This window comes from Rissa tridactyla, chromosome 5 (genome assembly GCF_028500815.1).
Source record: "Rissa tridactyla isolate bRisTri1 chromosome 5, bRisTri1.patW.cur.20221130, whole genome shotgun sequence".
NCBI classification, from domain to species: Eukaryota; Metazoa; Chordata; class Aves; order Charadriiformes; family Laridae; genus Rissa; species Rissa tridactyla.
The window spans coordinates 41,584,720-41,599,595 of record NC_071470.1 but is presented as its reverse complement, the minus strand read 5'-3'; the positions used below and the strand labels follow the sequence as shown (position 1 = coordinate 41,599,595).

Here is a 14,876-nt window from a genome sequence, read left to right as displayed (position 1 = left end):
TAAAATCGCTGTACAAGGGCGAGGCGCCCCGTCTACATCCCGGTAGCGGCGGCGGAGAGGGAGCAGTGCCCCCCCTCTCACCCCCTAACTCCCCCCCACCGTCGGTGGCTCCTCCTCCTCCCGGTGCCCGATTTGCCGCCCCGGCCCCGGGTCTTTAAGGCTGCGGCACCGGGGCCGCGGTGGGGCTGGGGGGGGGGGGAGCGGCGGCGGGCGCGGAGCTGCCCAGCCCCGCCGAGCGGCTCCCGGCGCCGGGAGGCCGAGCGCTCCCCGCCGCCGCCGCCGCCGCCGCTGCCGGCGGGCCCCCGCCGAGGGGGCGGGCTGCGCCCGCGGGGTTTAAGTGCGGCCGCGGCTTGATGCGCGGGCGGGACGGCGGCGGCGAGAGGGGGGGGGACCCCGGCGGGATGAGGCGGACGCGGTGCTGAGGCGGGTGCTCCCGGTGCGGGAGCGGGGACGCGCCATGACCTCGGCGCGGGAGGCGGCCGGTTCCCCCCCGCTGCACCCCCCGGGCGGCGGCCGCCGGCGGAGCGCCCTGGACCAGCTCCCGCCGCCCGCCAACTCCAACAAGCCGCTGACCCCCTTCGGCATCGAGGACATCTTGGGGCGGCCCCGCGGCGGGAGCCCCCCCGGCCCCGGCCCCGCCGCGCCCCCCGCCCGGCTCCCCGAGAAGGCGGCCGGGCCCCGCGGCGGCGGCTGCGCCCCGTCCTCGCCGCTCTGCGCGCTGGAGGAGCTCGCCAGCAAAACCTTCCAGGGGCTGGAGCTGGGCGTGCTGCAGGCGGCCGAAGGTACCGGGCGGCGCGGGGCGGCGGGGTCTCCGCCGGGACCGGGGGGACACGGGAACGGGGCAGGGGCAGGTGCCGGTGGCGGTGGCGGCGGGCGGGGAGGGGGCGAGGCTGCGCCGCCGCCGGGCCCCTGGCGGGGCCGGGGTCTCTCCTCGCCCTCAGCCCGGCGCGGTCCCGGTAAGTTTCCTTCGTGTCCCGGAGGGGCGACGTCGGCCGAGAGACCCGGCGGCCGCAGGCCGGGAAGGGGCCGGTGCTCGCCCGGGGCCGCGGGTACACGGCAGCCCAGCCGGGGCAGCCCCGGCACCGCTCCCCGGAGCCGTACCGACGGCCGAGGCCCGCAGGGAGGCAAGGCCCGGGGCCGGGCACCGGGAGCCCGAGCGAGCCCCGGCCGAGCCCGCTCCCCGGCCTGCAGCGGCGGGTGAGTTGCCACCAGGACCGAGACAACGGGGCGAGCAGCCGGGAGCTCCGGGAGGACCGGCCGGTCTGGGCCCGGCAGCTTTACCGGGAGGCGCGGGGACCGACCCGGCCTCGGGCCGCGAGAGCCGCGGTACCGGGCGGTGGATCAGTCCTGCGGCGGCGGCCGGGCTGAACCGGGCACAGCGGGGCACCCGGCCCCGCCGAGCCGTGACCGTGACCGTGACCGAGCGCAGGGGCAGAGCTGCGGATCGGTCCCGTCGGCAACGAAAACCCGTTACCGGCGCCGGCGTCCCCGAGCCCCGGCGGGCTCCGGCGCTGGGAACGGCGGATACGGACGGGCCTCGGTTCTTGGGCAGAAACCCGTTACCGGCGGGCCCGGAGAACCGGCGCTGTTCTCGGCGGGATCGGGCAGCCGCTCCCCGCTCACGGACGTTGCGGCGGCTTCCCCGAGGCACCGGGCCCGGCAGAGCGGCGGGTCGCTGTCCCCGCGGGAACGAACTGGCCTCGCCGGTCCCCGGCTCGACCCCAGCGGGGAAACCCGCCGTGAGGGCGGACGGACGGACGGACGGACCGAGCGGCAACCGGGCGCCTGCCGCCCGCCCCAGACAAAAGTCCTCCATCGACCGGACAGACGGACACAGTCGGGCGGAGCGCGGTGACCGCGATTAACGAAAAATCCCTTACACGGACAGACAGAGCGGAGCCCCCGCCGTTAACGAAAAAAAAACTTATCAGGACGGACAGACAAAAACGGACAGACAGGACGGGGCTCCGTAATTAACGAAGAAACCCCCACCACCTTAGCCGGCCGGACAGACGGGCACGGATGGGCACAGCGCGGCTCTCGCCGTTAACGAAAAAACCTTTGCCCCGCCGGACAGATGACACGGATAGACAGAGCGGGGCTCCCGTTATAAGCCAAAAAATCCCTTACCTAGACGGAGAGGGACGAGCAGAGCACTGCTCTCACGGTTAACGAAAAAACCCTTGCCCGGCCAGACAGACGGACACGGACAGATAGAGCCGGGCTCTTGTAATTAACGAAAAAAAAAATCCCTTCCCCGGCCGGGCAGGAGCGGGCCGAGCGGCGCTCCGGTAATTAAAGAAACCCCCTTACCGGAAGGACAGACGGACACGGACGGAGTAGGGCTCCCGTGATTAACGAAAAAAAAAAATGCCCTTACCCGGCCGGACAGACGGACACGGCCGAGCGGATCATCGCTCCTGTAATTAACGAAAAGAAGCCGTTACACGGACGGACAGACGGACAGAAAGGGGACAGCTCGGGGCTCACGGAATTATGGTAAAGAAAAAAAACGTTATCCGGACGGACACACGGACACGGCCGGGCGGAGCTGGACTGCGGTAATTAACGAAAAGAGCCGTTGTCCGGCCAGACAGACGGACAGGGACGGGAGGACCGGGGCTTCTGCGATCAACGAAAAAATCCCCTTACCCGGCCGGACAGACGGACAGAAACGGGACAGAGCAGGGCTCCCGGAATGGAGGTAAAACCCCCGATACCCAGCCGGACAGACGGACACGGCCGGACAGAACGGGCTTCTCGTGATTAGCGAAAAAAAAATAAAATCCCTTCCCCGGCCGGGCAAGGCGGGGGGCCCGCGGCTAACGGCGAAATGAACCGGGAGCCACGGCCACACGGACAGAAAGAGAACAGATCGAGGTTCCCGTAATTAAGGTAAAAAATCCCGTTACCCGGACGGACAGACGGACACGGCCGGGCACAGCGGGGCTCCCGTGATAAACGAGAAAAAAAACACCTCTTTGCCCCGACGGACAGAAACGGGGCAGCGCGGGTTCCGTGAGTGAGGCAAAGCCCCGTTACACGGCGGACCCACGGACACGGCCGCCGGTAACGAACGACCCAGGCCGCTGCACGGACGGACCCACTCGCAGCCCCCGGCGGGTCGGGGCGGCGGCCGGGGGTCCCCGGGATGCGGAGCCCCCGCCGCGGGCAGAGGGACGGGCTGGGCGGCCCTGGGACCCCTCAGCGGCGGAGGGAGCTGGAGCCGTAACAGGGGACGCACGGACCGACCGGGTCCCGTCGTAACGGGAGCCGCGTTACCGAGCGGCGGATCGGTCCCGCCGGCAGCAGAGAGGTTCTAACGGGCCGGGACCGGGAGCCTGCGGCCGCTGTGGAGCGTTACCGACGCCGCGGGCGGAGACGATCCGCGTCTAACCGGAGCTTTCTCTTCTTCTCCACCGGCAGTACCGCCGGAGCGCGGCCGGATCGGGGCCTCGGTGCTGCGACGCGGCCGTGCCGAGAGCGGCGGCGGGGACCGGGCCCCGGGGGACCCGCACGGACCCGGGTCCGCCGGCACCAGGGCTCCTGAAAATCGTTGAGCCGAAAGCACAGGCGGCGGCCCCGGCTTCGTGCTGCCGGTCCGGCCCCGCCGCCCGGGGCTCCGCTCCCGGCTCCCGGTGCGGGCCGCGGGGCAGCTGGCCGGGATCACGGACCGATCCGGCGCCCGGGTCTTGGGGAGCCGCCGGCGGGGAGGAGCCGGACTGGAGCCCCGGGAGCCCCGGACGGCGCCGCCGGCGGGACACGGGTGGGCTCAGCCCCGCGGCGCAGCGGGCGGCGGCTCCGGCGGGACCGGGGCCGCTGCGGAACGGGGCGGGGGCGGCGGGCCGCGAGGGAGGCAGCGGCGCCGGGCCGGGCCGGGCTGGGCCGGGCGGCTCGCGGCTCCCGGTACCAGGCCCCGGGCGGCGTCAAGGGCAGTGCCGGGGCTCGGCTCGGCTGGGGTCGGTTCGACCCGTCTCGGCGTTTCGCGGCTGGGAAGGGGCCGTCGCCGGGCGGCCGTGGGTTGACGGGGCGGGACGGGCCCGGCTGGGCTCGGTGCCGGGTGCCGGTGCCGGTTCCGCCGCGCTGAGCCCGCTGTCCCCGCAGGTCGGGAGCCGCTGGGCGCCTTGGGGCAGCGCCCGGCCTGCAAGAAACGGCGCAAATCGCGGACGGCGTTCACCAACCAGCAGATCTACGAGCTGGAGCAGCGGTTCCTGCGACAGAAGTACCTGTCCCCGGCGGACCGGGACCAGCTGGCGGCGCGGCTGGCGCTCAGCACGGCCCAGGTCATCACCTGGTTCCAGAACCGCCGGGCCAAACTCAAGCGGGACCTGGAGGAGCTGCGGGCCGACGTGGCCTCCCTGCAGGCGCTGCCCCCCGCCGCCCTCCAGCAGCTGGCGGCGATGCCCGAACCCCCGCCGCCCCCCGGACCCGGTCCCGGTCCCGCTCCCGGTCCTGGTCCCGGACCCGGACCCGGACCCGCACCGCCGCCGCCCGCCGCCGCCGCCGAGCTCTCGGAGGAGGAGATCGACGTCGGGGACTGAGGCGGCGACGGTGAAGGCCGGGGGGGCTACCGAGACTGACCGAGCCCCCGGGCTGGACGGGGCGGCCGCGCTGCCCCCGCCCCGGGGGGAATTGGTGCAATTTTTCGCTTTTTTTTTTTTTGTCCGTCTTTCCTTTTTTTTTTTTTTTTTTTAAATTTTATTTTCTATCGTGTCTGTCCCGCCGGCTCGACCGCGGCCCCGCCGCCCCGAGAGCCCGGGGCACGGAGCTGGGGCCCGGCCCGGCCCGCCCGGGTGTAAATATTTGGAATAAAGGCGACACCTTATTAAGGACAGCGGAGGGGCTCTGGCGGCGGGCGGGACGGACGCACGGACGGGACGGACGCACGGACAGACGAACGGTAATCCCCGCATCCCCCAGACCGTGAGCACACACCGGGGGGCTGCTCTGCTCTGCCGGCTTACCCGGGCCGGGGGGGGCCTCGTCGGAGGACGGGGCACCAGAGACTCCCCCCGGCACGCTGCCCCGGCTCGGCTGCGCCCGTCCCCCGCTCCGGGCTGCAGACCCCCGTGCACCCGCGCTGCCCCGTGTCCCCCGCTACCGAGAGCCGAAGGGGCCCCTCATCGGGTCCGGAATGGCCGGGGGGGTCACTTGATACGGGCCCGGGCGAGGGGAGGGGATGAAGGGTGCCGGCCCCGCGGAGCGGGAGCAGCCGGGCCGGGGTGGGGGGGAAAGGGGGGCGCTGCCGGCAGCTGCCCCCAAACGTGCTCCGTGTGTACCGAGCCGGCGCTGGACCCCGGCTGCGGGTGGGGAGTGGGGGGCGGGTGTGTATGGGGTGTCTGTGAGTGGGTGGGGGTGTGTCTGTGTGTGTTGGTGCGTGTCCGTGTCTCCAGCCCTACGTGGAGACCCTCACGCCGGCTGCAGGGGGAGCGCAGGACCCGCGGGGACGCCGGGGGGGGGTATGAGGGGGGGACACACTCCAGAGGCGGGGAGCAGCACATGCCCCCCCGTGACGGATCCACTCCCGCGCCGCTGCCCCACGCGTAACCCGAGTGGGGCCCGGGCAGCGCCGGGTGTCAGTACCTCGCTTCCCTCACCCCCCCCGTACCTGCCCCGGCCCGTGGAATCCACACCGCCCCTCGTGACGTCATGCCCCGGTGACGTCACTGCGCGAAGCGGTGATGTCACTCTCTGATAAGCGGGGCGGTCCGGGGAGGGGGGGGGGGGCGGGGAGGGGACCCGCGCGGGGGATGGCGGGGTGCGGGCAGCCCCGGGGGGGATGGGGGGTCGGCCCCACATCCCCCCCCCCCCCCCCGCCCCCCGATGAGCCGCTCCATCGCGGGCAGCGCCCCCCGCCCTCCCCACGGTGCCCCAGCGAGGCGCCCGGAGTCCGCGGTGACGGGCGGCCGCTGGAGGTGTCGGGCAGCTGCCTGCTCCCTGCCCTTGGCGGGGGGGGGGGTGGTGGGGGTGTCCCCCGAGGCCCCTTGTCACCGCAGCTATGCGTGTGTCGCGGCTGCCAGTCCCTCCAGCATCCATATGAGCCCTCGCTGATCTAATTACGCCGGTGCAAACTTCCGAAGGCAGAGCTTCCCCCCTCCTCCCCTCCTTCCTCGTGTCCCGTCCCCCCCCCCGGTATTTTCTCCGGTTTTAATTGCATTGTCTCGCCCCTCCCCCCCGCGTCGCAGCCGCCCGGCTGAGGGGGGGGGGGGAGAAATGAGATTTAGCCTGAAAGTGCCTTTGAGCATCACCCGGGGGGAATTGCTTTTAATTTGACAGGTAGGAGCGGCGGCCCGGGGCCGACACGCGTGGGGCATGCGCGGCTGCAACGCCCGGTGCGGGCAGCGGAGCCGGGGGGGAGGGGGGGCGACCCCCCCTCCCCCCTGGCTCCGCTGGCCGCACCGGGCGTTGCAGCCGCAGCCGTGGGGTTTGCAGACAGAATGACAGCGAGTGACCCCCCCCCCCCCCCGGGAGCCCTTGCTCCCTGCAACTGTGTCACCCCACGGCCTTGTCACCCCGTAGCTCCTGGCCTTGGCAGAAACAATGGCCCCGGTCCCCGCAGCAGAGCTGAGCGTGGGGCTGCCGGCCCCACATACATGTGTGTGCACGCACACGCGTGAGGGGCTGTACGTGCGTGCGTCCCCAGGCGTGTTTGCGCGCCGCCGGGGGCGGATGGGGCCAGCCCCGGAGATGAGCTCACGGCTCTGGGCCCGTTTCCATCAGGCTGATGCGAGGGAACAGCTGGCGGGATCACACCTCCGCGCTACGGGATGGACCCAACCCCACACTGCTGCCTTGGCCCCCACCACACTGTATAGAGCTGGGCAGCCCAGACCCCTTAACCGCACCCCACCAGGCCTGCTCAAGTGCAGTCAGGACCCCTCAGCCCCACACCCCTGCACCCCACAGGCTGTGTGAGCAGTGTGGGGCAGGGATAGGGGGAACTGTCTCAGAGGAGGGGGCTCAAACCCCTGGGATCTCATCCCGTCCCCACAGTGCGAGCCGGTCCCAGCACCTCCAGGTGCCTCTCGGTGCAGGGCGGCTGAGGGACATCAAGTTACCCGGAGCAGGACCCTCACCATGGCCTTTGGGCTGCTGCCTCCCCAGCCCCGGCTCCACCACCCCCTCCTGCCCCACGCCAGGCCACCCCCGTGCCAGCCTCTCCCGGGGCAGCTAATCGCAGGCGGAATCATTGGCCAGGCCAGGCAGCGTCTGGCGTCGCCCCTGGCTGCCCCACGGGACGTTTTACTGTGGGACACGGTGCAGGCACTGGGCACGCTGCCACCGCCAGCCCTGCGCCCCGCCAGTTCCCACCGCTCTGTGCAGCCGCACAGCCAGGCCCACTGGCCTGCTGGGACCACCATTGGCATGGCCAGCCAGCCCGCACCGCCAGCACGGGCACAGCGTGGGGAACACACGCACACACACTTATGGACAGACACAGGGACAGGCACACAGGAGCTGTGTGCCCAGCGTGCACACGCCACAGCACAGGGACCTGGAGCTGCCACCGTGTCACAGCCATGACCAGACACACGCTGGTGGCGGTGCGTGCAGCAGCACACGCATGTCCTGTCACACGCATGAGCACGTGGCCTGAGCAGGGACCCCTCCACAGGGCTGCAAGACACTGCATGCATGTGTGGGAGCGCCCACGGTGGGACAACCTGCCCAGCACCCACCGCAGACGCGTGTGTGTGTCCCCAGCCAGCAGCCCCCACGGCTCCCTGGAGACCTGCCGGGCCCCAGAGCAGACCGTGCCCATCACCGGGGCCTCAGGGCGGCTCTTGCGGCAGCGGGCGCTGCCACCAGGGGCTGTGTCAGGCTCAGCTCCCCGCTTCTCCCCTCCCCACGCACGCTCGTCTTTTTCCTCGTCCAATTTTCTGGATGATTAACTCGACTGCTGTTTCCTGACAACCTCTGCTGTTGGTATTAATTTCTTTTAACTAGTGATTAATTACTCGCTGTCTCCCGCGCTCCTTCTCCCTGTTGCCTATTTGCATATTAATCAAATTCTACTTGATGGCCTGCTTGTCACCTCCCTGCCACGGCCCCTGCGACTCCCGTCACCTGCAAATGACATTACAGCGGGGCCGGGGGCGCAGGGCTCGCACGGCGTGTCCCCGTTGCGACAGCCCCCGCCTCCCGCCAGACCCCCACCCCCCCCGCTGCCGGGGACCCCGGGAACGCGCGGGCCGGTGGGGGAGAGGAGGCGTTGGGGTCCCCCCGCCCCGGGTCCGCGGCAGAGAGCGGCAGGAAGGATGCGCCGCGGCCATCACCGCTGCCTCGGGGCCGGCCCAGCCCCGCAGCCCGGGTGCCGGGGCTGGGGCGGTCCCTGGGAGCGCTCCCGGCTGCAGGAGCTGGGGGTCCCCGTTAGTTCCCGGGCTAAGGCAGCACCCCGGGGTCCCCGTGCAGGACCGGGTGGTCCCGGTCTCCGGGCAGACCCGTTCCCCCCGGAAAGGCCGGGGAGCTGCGGGGCTGCCGCGGCCCGGTGTGGAGGGGTCGGCCGGTGGAGAGGGCTCGGGGGACGTGTCCCGGGGGGCTCTGCAGCGGCGGGTGCTGCACACCCGGTGCTGGGTCTCCGGTACCCGCGCCCGGGTACGCCCCAGGCCGGGGCACGTCGCGGAGCCGTATCGGGGCGGGGGCCGCCGCCGCCCAACGCCGCCCCACACGGGGCCGGGACGGATCCGGTTCCCGGAGCCACCGCCCGGGCCGAGGCCGCCCCCTGCTGGCCGCCGGTGGGACCGGGACCGGCCGGAGCCCCAGGAGAGTGTTCCGGTGAGCGGCCGGGGGGGAAGCAGCCAGGGGCCCGTCCCAGGCACCGGCAGCTCCCGGCACTGATCCTCCCCCCCGAGCCCCAGCGGATGCAGAACCAGAGCCCGGGGCGGGGAAGAGCAGCTTCACCGACACCGGGAGAGGAGCCGTCAGGCACCCGGGCAGCGGAGGTCTGCGTCCCCGAGCCCCTGGGGCCAGGGTGGCAGCTCTGGCTGCAGGAGGCTGGCTCTGTCAGGCAACAAGGCTGGAGGGAAAGGGAAGGACTAGACGGCTGCCGCTGACTCGCAGTTTTATTCAGAAAAACCCAAATCAGGTACAAAATCCCTGAAGGAGGTGGGGGTGATGGCTGTCCCCAGACACAGCCCCATGCTGCTGCCTGCGGCCCAACTCCCCCTGGCATGAGGCGCTCCAGGGTGGGCACCGACCCACTGTGGCCTCCAGCCCCACAGGACTTGGGAGGAGGCAGGACGCAGGTGTCCCCTGGGTAGGGCTGGGACAGGAGGGGAGGGGGGGTGACAGGACAGGGGGGGTGTGACAGCACAGCCCCCTGCCAGGGGCAGCCCCACAAGGCGCAGCCCCTTGAGGCACTAGGAGCAGGGGGGACCCCCACCCACAGAGGGGGCAGGAGGGGGGCAGGTCCCCCAAGGGCAAGGCACAGGCAGGGCAAAAGCAGGCTCAGGCCCCTGCAGAGCCCCCAGCAGCCATGGTAGCGGGGGAGGCGGGGGGCAGGGTGGGGGTCCCGCTGCCAGCCCCCACCCCAAGACCCCCTGTTGAGCAGAAGGCACCTGGCACCGGGTGCCCCGGCTCCTCCTTCGCTGGGCACCAAAGCCCAGGGTGGGGCCAGGAGCCACCGCTCATGGTCCAGGCCCCTGGGGGGGCAGAGCAGGCAGGCCCCAGGCTCAGGCAGGAAGGAGCAGGCTCCTCTGGTTGGGGGTCAATGTCCACAGTGGCTGATAACTCCATGGCAGGAGGGCTGTGCAGCTGGCAGGCACCATGCCAGCACACCCAACCCAGCATGGGACAGGCAGGGAGCCACACTGCCCCATCTCAGCCATCCAAGGTGCAGCGAGGGGGCCCGGCTCCTTCACAGCATGCAGGCAGGAAGGCACCACGCGGGGTCCGGCTCCACTGCAGTTTAGCTAGGGAGACCCCCTGGCTACAGGAGCCCCCTGGGGAGGGCACCCACCTCACCGCGGGGCTCCGAGTGCCACCGGGGGGACGGGGTGGCGTGGGAGGGGTGCTTGAGCTGCAGCACCAGCCTGCTTCCTTCCACCTCGGCATCCTGAGGGGAGGTGAAGGGGGAGCTGAGCTGGCAGCAACAACCCCCCAAGGCAGGGACGGGGAAAGTGCAGGAGGGAGCTGAGGAAAGGGCAGGAGGGAGCCGAGCCCAGGACAGGCATGCCTATGTCCCATGCCCGGCACTGCCTGACCCCCTCCTCCGGCCCCGAGGGGCTGTGGGGCTCCATGGCATGGTGCCCACCACTGTCTCACCTGCATGGCCACGTAGGCTGCTTCCGCTGCCACTTTCCGTGTGTAGTTGATGAAGGCACAACGTCTCTCTGGCAGCATCCGGATGAAGCGGATCTCCCCAAACCTGCGGGGCAGAGCGCTAGAGACCCCCCTGTGGCCCCCTTGCAAGGCTCGCCTCCCAGGCCAGAAGCACTGGGAATGGGGACAGGCACAGCACTGGGGGCACGTCGGGGCTGGGGGAGCTCAGCATGGAGACACACTCACGGGCTGAAGGAGCTCTGCAGCACCTTCTTGCTGATCCTGGGGGTGATGTTCCCCACCCAGAGGGGATAGCAGTCCCTGCCAAACCGCATCAGCGTCACCGTCAGCCAGCTCTGTCCTGCACCAGCTCAAGGACCCCTCCGGCACTGCCAGCTCCATGGGAGCTCTGCAATCCACCCGCTGCTGCCCACCACCCCCACTAGAGCACAAGCCCCTGTCCCAGCCAGGCATGGGGCCACCCTGTCCCCACCAGCCCCAGCCCTACCTGGCAGGATGGGTCCGAGGCAGTGTCTGCTGGCTACTGCTCGGGGCCTGGCCCTGGCCCCTCGCCTGGCTCCTGGAGCTCACAACGGTCACAAAGCCACTTGTGTCTGTGTCCTGGCAGCTCCCACTTGCCCACTCCCCTGATGAGAGGCAGGGACAGGCTCAGTGGGCTCCATGGGCTGGCGTGGCACCCACTGTGGGCCAGCCCCAGTCCCAGCATCGCCCTGAGACATTCCCCAGCTCCGAGATCACAGCCCAAGTCACCCCACACCCCCCAGCTGCCAGCTCTGCCAACAGCCCCAGAGTGAAACCGTCAACGAGGTCCCTTACCGGAGGGAGACAGTGGTGGCTCCCCAGCCTCCAGCAGGGACGGGGACACAGGGACCCCCCCTGAGCTGCTCTGGCTGCGGGGGCTGCTCTGCTGCAGGAGGAGAGAAGGTCAGGCTCTGTGGGGCAGCAGCCAGGGATAGTGGGGCCATAGATGGCAGGGCCAGGGACTCACCCGCAGCAGGGCCCGGCAGGCTTCCAGCTGGGCAGCCGCCTCGGCGTTGGCACCATCCAGGCGCAGCAGCTCCTCGAAAGTGCTGGCGGCCTCAGCATAGCGCTGGGAACCAGCAAGAGAGGGGCTGAGCTCTTGCTACCCACGCTGGCCCCTTGCCTGGCCAGCCTCGACACTCTGCCCCTGGTCCACTCCACGCAGGGCTCTGCCCAGCCCCTCTAGCACCCTGGAGCCCCCCTACCCAGCTCACCCATCTCCAGCACCCCACAGCCCTGCTGGCATCCTGAAGCCCTCCTACCCAGCTCACCCAGCTCTGGCACCCTGCAGCCCCCCTCCTGCCCAGCCCCACTGGCACCCTGCGGCCCTTCCCCAACCCCCCTGGCACCTTGCAGCCCCTCCCCAGCCCCAGCACCCTGCAGCTCCCCACCCAGTACCACCAGCACCCCACAGCTCCCCTCCTGCCCAGCCCTGGCACCTTGCACCCCCCACCCAGCCCCAGTACCTTCAGCCCCTGCAGAGCCTTGCCCTTGCGGAAGAAGCCTTTGGGCCACCCGGGCTGGAGCCCCAGCGACACCTGCGCATCCCTGAGGGCCTCCTTGTAGCGCTGAAGCTTCTCGTAGCAGTAGGAACGGTTCCCAAAGAGCCTGCAAGGAAAGCAGGGTCACTGCTGACCGCAGCCAGCCAGAATCCAGAGCCCCCTGGAAATGTGTCTCCCCAGCCCCATCGCTCACCGGTGCTCCCTGGGGTTCAGCTTCATGGCCTCCGTGAAGGCCTGCACCGCCTCAGCGTAGTGGCCCTTCTGGGCTGCCTCGTTGCCACGGCCTGTGGGGAGAGCGTTGCTTGCCGCTGACCCCCCAGCCCAGCTGGGGAGCAGAGCTGTGTCCCCTGCCTGCAGTGGGGACATAAGCATCTGCTGGGTACAAGCAGTGGGGGCTGCAGAGGAGACAGCGGCTATGCCGTCACCCAGCCTCAAGGGAAAGGCACCTTGTGGACAGCCCAGGGCCACAATGGCCTGCAAAGAGCCATGATGGCAAAGCGCCCTGGCACAAACCCTCCTGGGGCAGAGCTACCCATGGAGCTGGGAAGCAGCAAGGCAGAGCCCCCATGTGCCCACCCACTTCTCTCACTGCCTGGGCAGGACTAAGACACTGACCTGCGAGAATCAGGCTCTGCTGCACCACATTCGTGTCCAGGGGTACAGGCTCGGGCTCGGGTGCCTGCAGGGTGGGCAGGCAGGGCAGCAAGGGCTTGGGTGCCACGGGGCAGGCAGGTTCCTCCCCAGGGCCTTGTAGGCTCTAACTTACCTTCCCCGGTACCTTCTTGCCTGGCTCTGTGTTGTCTGTCCTAGCCGGCTTCTCCTTCCCAGGTGCCGGCACCTTCACGCCCGCTTTCTGACGGGCTTTGAAGACGAAGGTGCAGCTCAGGTCCAGCTCATCCTGGGAGAGGCAGAGTGGGTAAGGTGGGCAGAGTCCCAGGGCTGTCCACAGGGCAGACCCTGTGCCAGGCTGGAACCTGCACCAAGAGTCCTCACCTCCATCTCCCCCGCCTTAGTCTCCTGGCCTCTTCCCTCCTCTCCCGAGGAAGCTGCACTGTCCCCAAGGCATGGGGAGGGGCTGGGGCTCAGCCAACCCTCCCCTTCCTCAGCATTGCTGTTTTGTGGGTGCCCAGCTCCCACAGGGCTGTTCAAGGATGAGGTGTTCTGGAAGGAGAGGGCAGGAGATGGCAGCCAGGGCTGTGGGGTTCTGCCTGCCTGCCCCTCTCCCCACAGCGTCCCACCTTCAGAGACCTACAGGACCCCCGAAGGCCACGTGGCCTGGCTGCCGTAGCACCCATGCTGGGCAGGGACTGAAGCAAGGGCCCGGCACAGTCACTCACTGACTCGTCCTCCTGCTTGCTTTTCAGCTCTTGTCCCAGTTTCTCTCGTTTCTTCCGGTCTTTCTGCTTCTGGAAATGGGAGAGCGAGCCGTGAGCAGGCACCAGCCAGAACAGCGCAGACCTGCACCCAGCCTGATCTAGTTAAAGATGTCCCTGCTTACTGCAGGAGAGTTGGACTAGGTCATCATTAAAGGTGCCTTCCAACCCAACAGATTCTATGATTCTATGATGCTGCAGCTCTGCCTCGGTGCTGCTGGGGGTAGGAGGGAGCAAGCTCCAGACTGGCCCCAAGATGAGCTTCCCCACCCAGGGCAACAATGAGGCTCAGGAGGAAGGGAAATGCAGGCAGCTGCCCACACGCTGCAGGCTGGCAAGGTGAACTCCCTGTGGGGCGCACCCACCTTCTTCTTTAGCTTCTTCTTCTCTGCCTTCCTCTTCATCCGCTCCTCCTCTGCCACCAGCTCCTGTGCGTTCTTCTCTGCTTCCTGGGGGAGAAATTCTGTGAGCACCAGCAGCCGGCACTGTGCCGTGGCCGAGAGAGTGAGATGGCCCCGGGCACGCCAGGCCCCAGCCCCCTGCTTCCCCGAGGAGGCGGGAAGGACTGGAAAACGTGACTTGGCTTAAGTAACAGTCTCGTGGGGAGCAGAAACAGGCAGAAGACCGGCAGCCCGTGGGCAGGGAGGGTGCCCCTCACCTCAGCTGTAAGCTGGTGCCTCCAGGGTGCAGGCAGCCTGTGCATCTTCACCTCAAGAGCGCTTGGAAGCGGATGAGCGGGCAGAGGCTCCTGACACAAGAAGGACTTCTTGAACCCACAGAAGTTGTAGGGGGCGTCGCTGTTCTCACTCGACGCGTCCCAGTGCTGGCTGAAGCCAATCCATTCCTCCTCCTCTTCATACTGCTCTTCCTCCTCGCTGGACTCCTCCAGCCGGCTGGGGGAGTACCAGAAGCCCGGGCCTGCCCAGGGAGAACTGGGATCGTCAGCGACAGCTCCCGAGTATCGGGACCCCTAACAGACACCTCCGCCCGGCGACTCCCCGACTCACCGTGGCCGAAGTCGTCCCCGGTCCCGGACGCTTCCCTACTCGTGCCGCGGTTCACAATGCGGAAGGCTGTCTGCGGCGGCACCGGGAGCTGCAGCGGCGGCACCGGGCCGGGGGAGGCGGCACTGCCCCCCGCGGGGCTCCCGGCCCCAGCCCCCGCTGCCCCCAGCTCCCCACGTACCTGCCGCCCGCTACTCTCAGCCTCGGCGGCGCCGGGCAGGCAATGCCGGGGACAGAAGGGCGCTGCGGGAAGCGGAGCCAGCTCTGAGCCATCGGAAACGAAACCGAAACGCAGCGGCGGGGCGGGGCCGGACTCTCCCCACCCCCGGCACCCCACCCCCGCCCCACCGAGCACCGGCCTCGGCCTCGGCCCCGCAGGAGTCCCCAGCGCCGGCGGGCCAGCTCATAGTCGCCGGCCTGGCCGCACCGGGACCCTCCGGCCCTACCCGGGGACACCCCCCCACTCCGTGATCCTCCGCTTCCCGGCCCCCTCTCGCCCCGTACCGACGCTCCAGCCATTCGGGTAGAGCACGCAGCCCCAGGGGCACACGAAGGGGTCAGCCCAGAGCCTAGAGGCGCCCAAGCCCGGCCCGGCCGGGTCCCGCGTCCCGCCAGCCCCCCTCATCGCCCTGGGCCACCGCCTCCGGACTCGCCGGAAGTGGGGCACAGCACGAGCCGGAAGTGGGGCAAGGCGC

The 14,876-nt window shown here is 69.8% G+C and overlaps 2 protein-coding genes across 8 annotated transcripts; one reads left to right on the top strand and one right to left on the bottom strand.

Moving 5' to 3' along the window:
- The first annotated feature begins 283 nt into the window (after positions 1-283).
- On the top strand, positions 284-4,832 carry LBX2 (ladybird homeobox 2). The gene is made up of 2 exons (XM_054202375.1): positions 284-782; positions 4,105-4,832. The coding sequence occupies exons 1-2, from the start codon at positions 458-460 to the stop codon at positions 4,539-4,541; spliced, it is 762 nt and encodes a 253-aa protein (XP_054058350.1). The 5' UTR covers positions 284-457; the 3' UTR covers positions 4,542-4,832.
- A 4,212-nt stretch (positions 4,833-9,044) lies between these two features.
- On the bottom strand, positions 9,045-14,820 carry TTC31 (tetratricopeptide repeat domain 31). 7 transcript variants are annotated; one of them, XM_054202368.1, is made up of 17 exons: positions 14,686-14,820; positions 14,363-14,424; positions 14,185-14,272; positions 13,836-14,095; positions 13,543-13,626; positions 13,043-13,210; positions 12,798-12,965; positions 12,571-12,702; positions 12,420-12,483; positions 11,998-12,088; positions 11,769-11,910; positions 11,270-11,371; positions 11,098-11,188; positions 10,769-10,907; positions 10,507-10,581; positions 10,264-10,366; positions 9,045-10,054 (listed from the first exon to the last, which is right to left on the bottom strand). In XM_054202368.1, exons 1-17 carry the CDS (start codon positions 14,804-14,806, stop codon positions 9,929-9,931), a joined length of 2,016 nt encoding a protein of 671 aa, XP_054058343.1. In that variant the 5' UTR covers positions 14,807-14,820; the 3' UTR covers positions 9,045-9,928. The 7 variants fall into 7 exon arrangements, with proteins under 7 accessions (XP_054058343.1, XP_054058345.1, XP_054058340.1 ...); XM_054202370.1 differs by having other exon boundaries at positions 14,185-14,254; XM_054202365.1 differs by having other exon boundaries at positions 14,185-14,424.
- Positions 14,821-14,876: the final 56 nt, after the last annotated feature.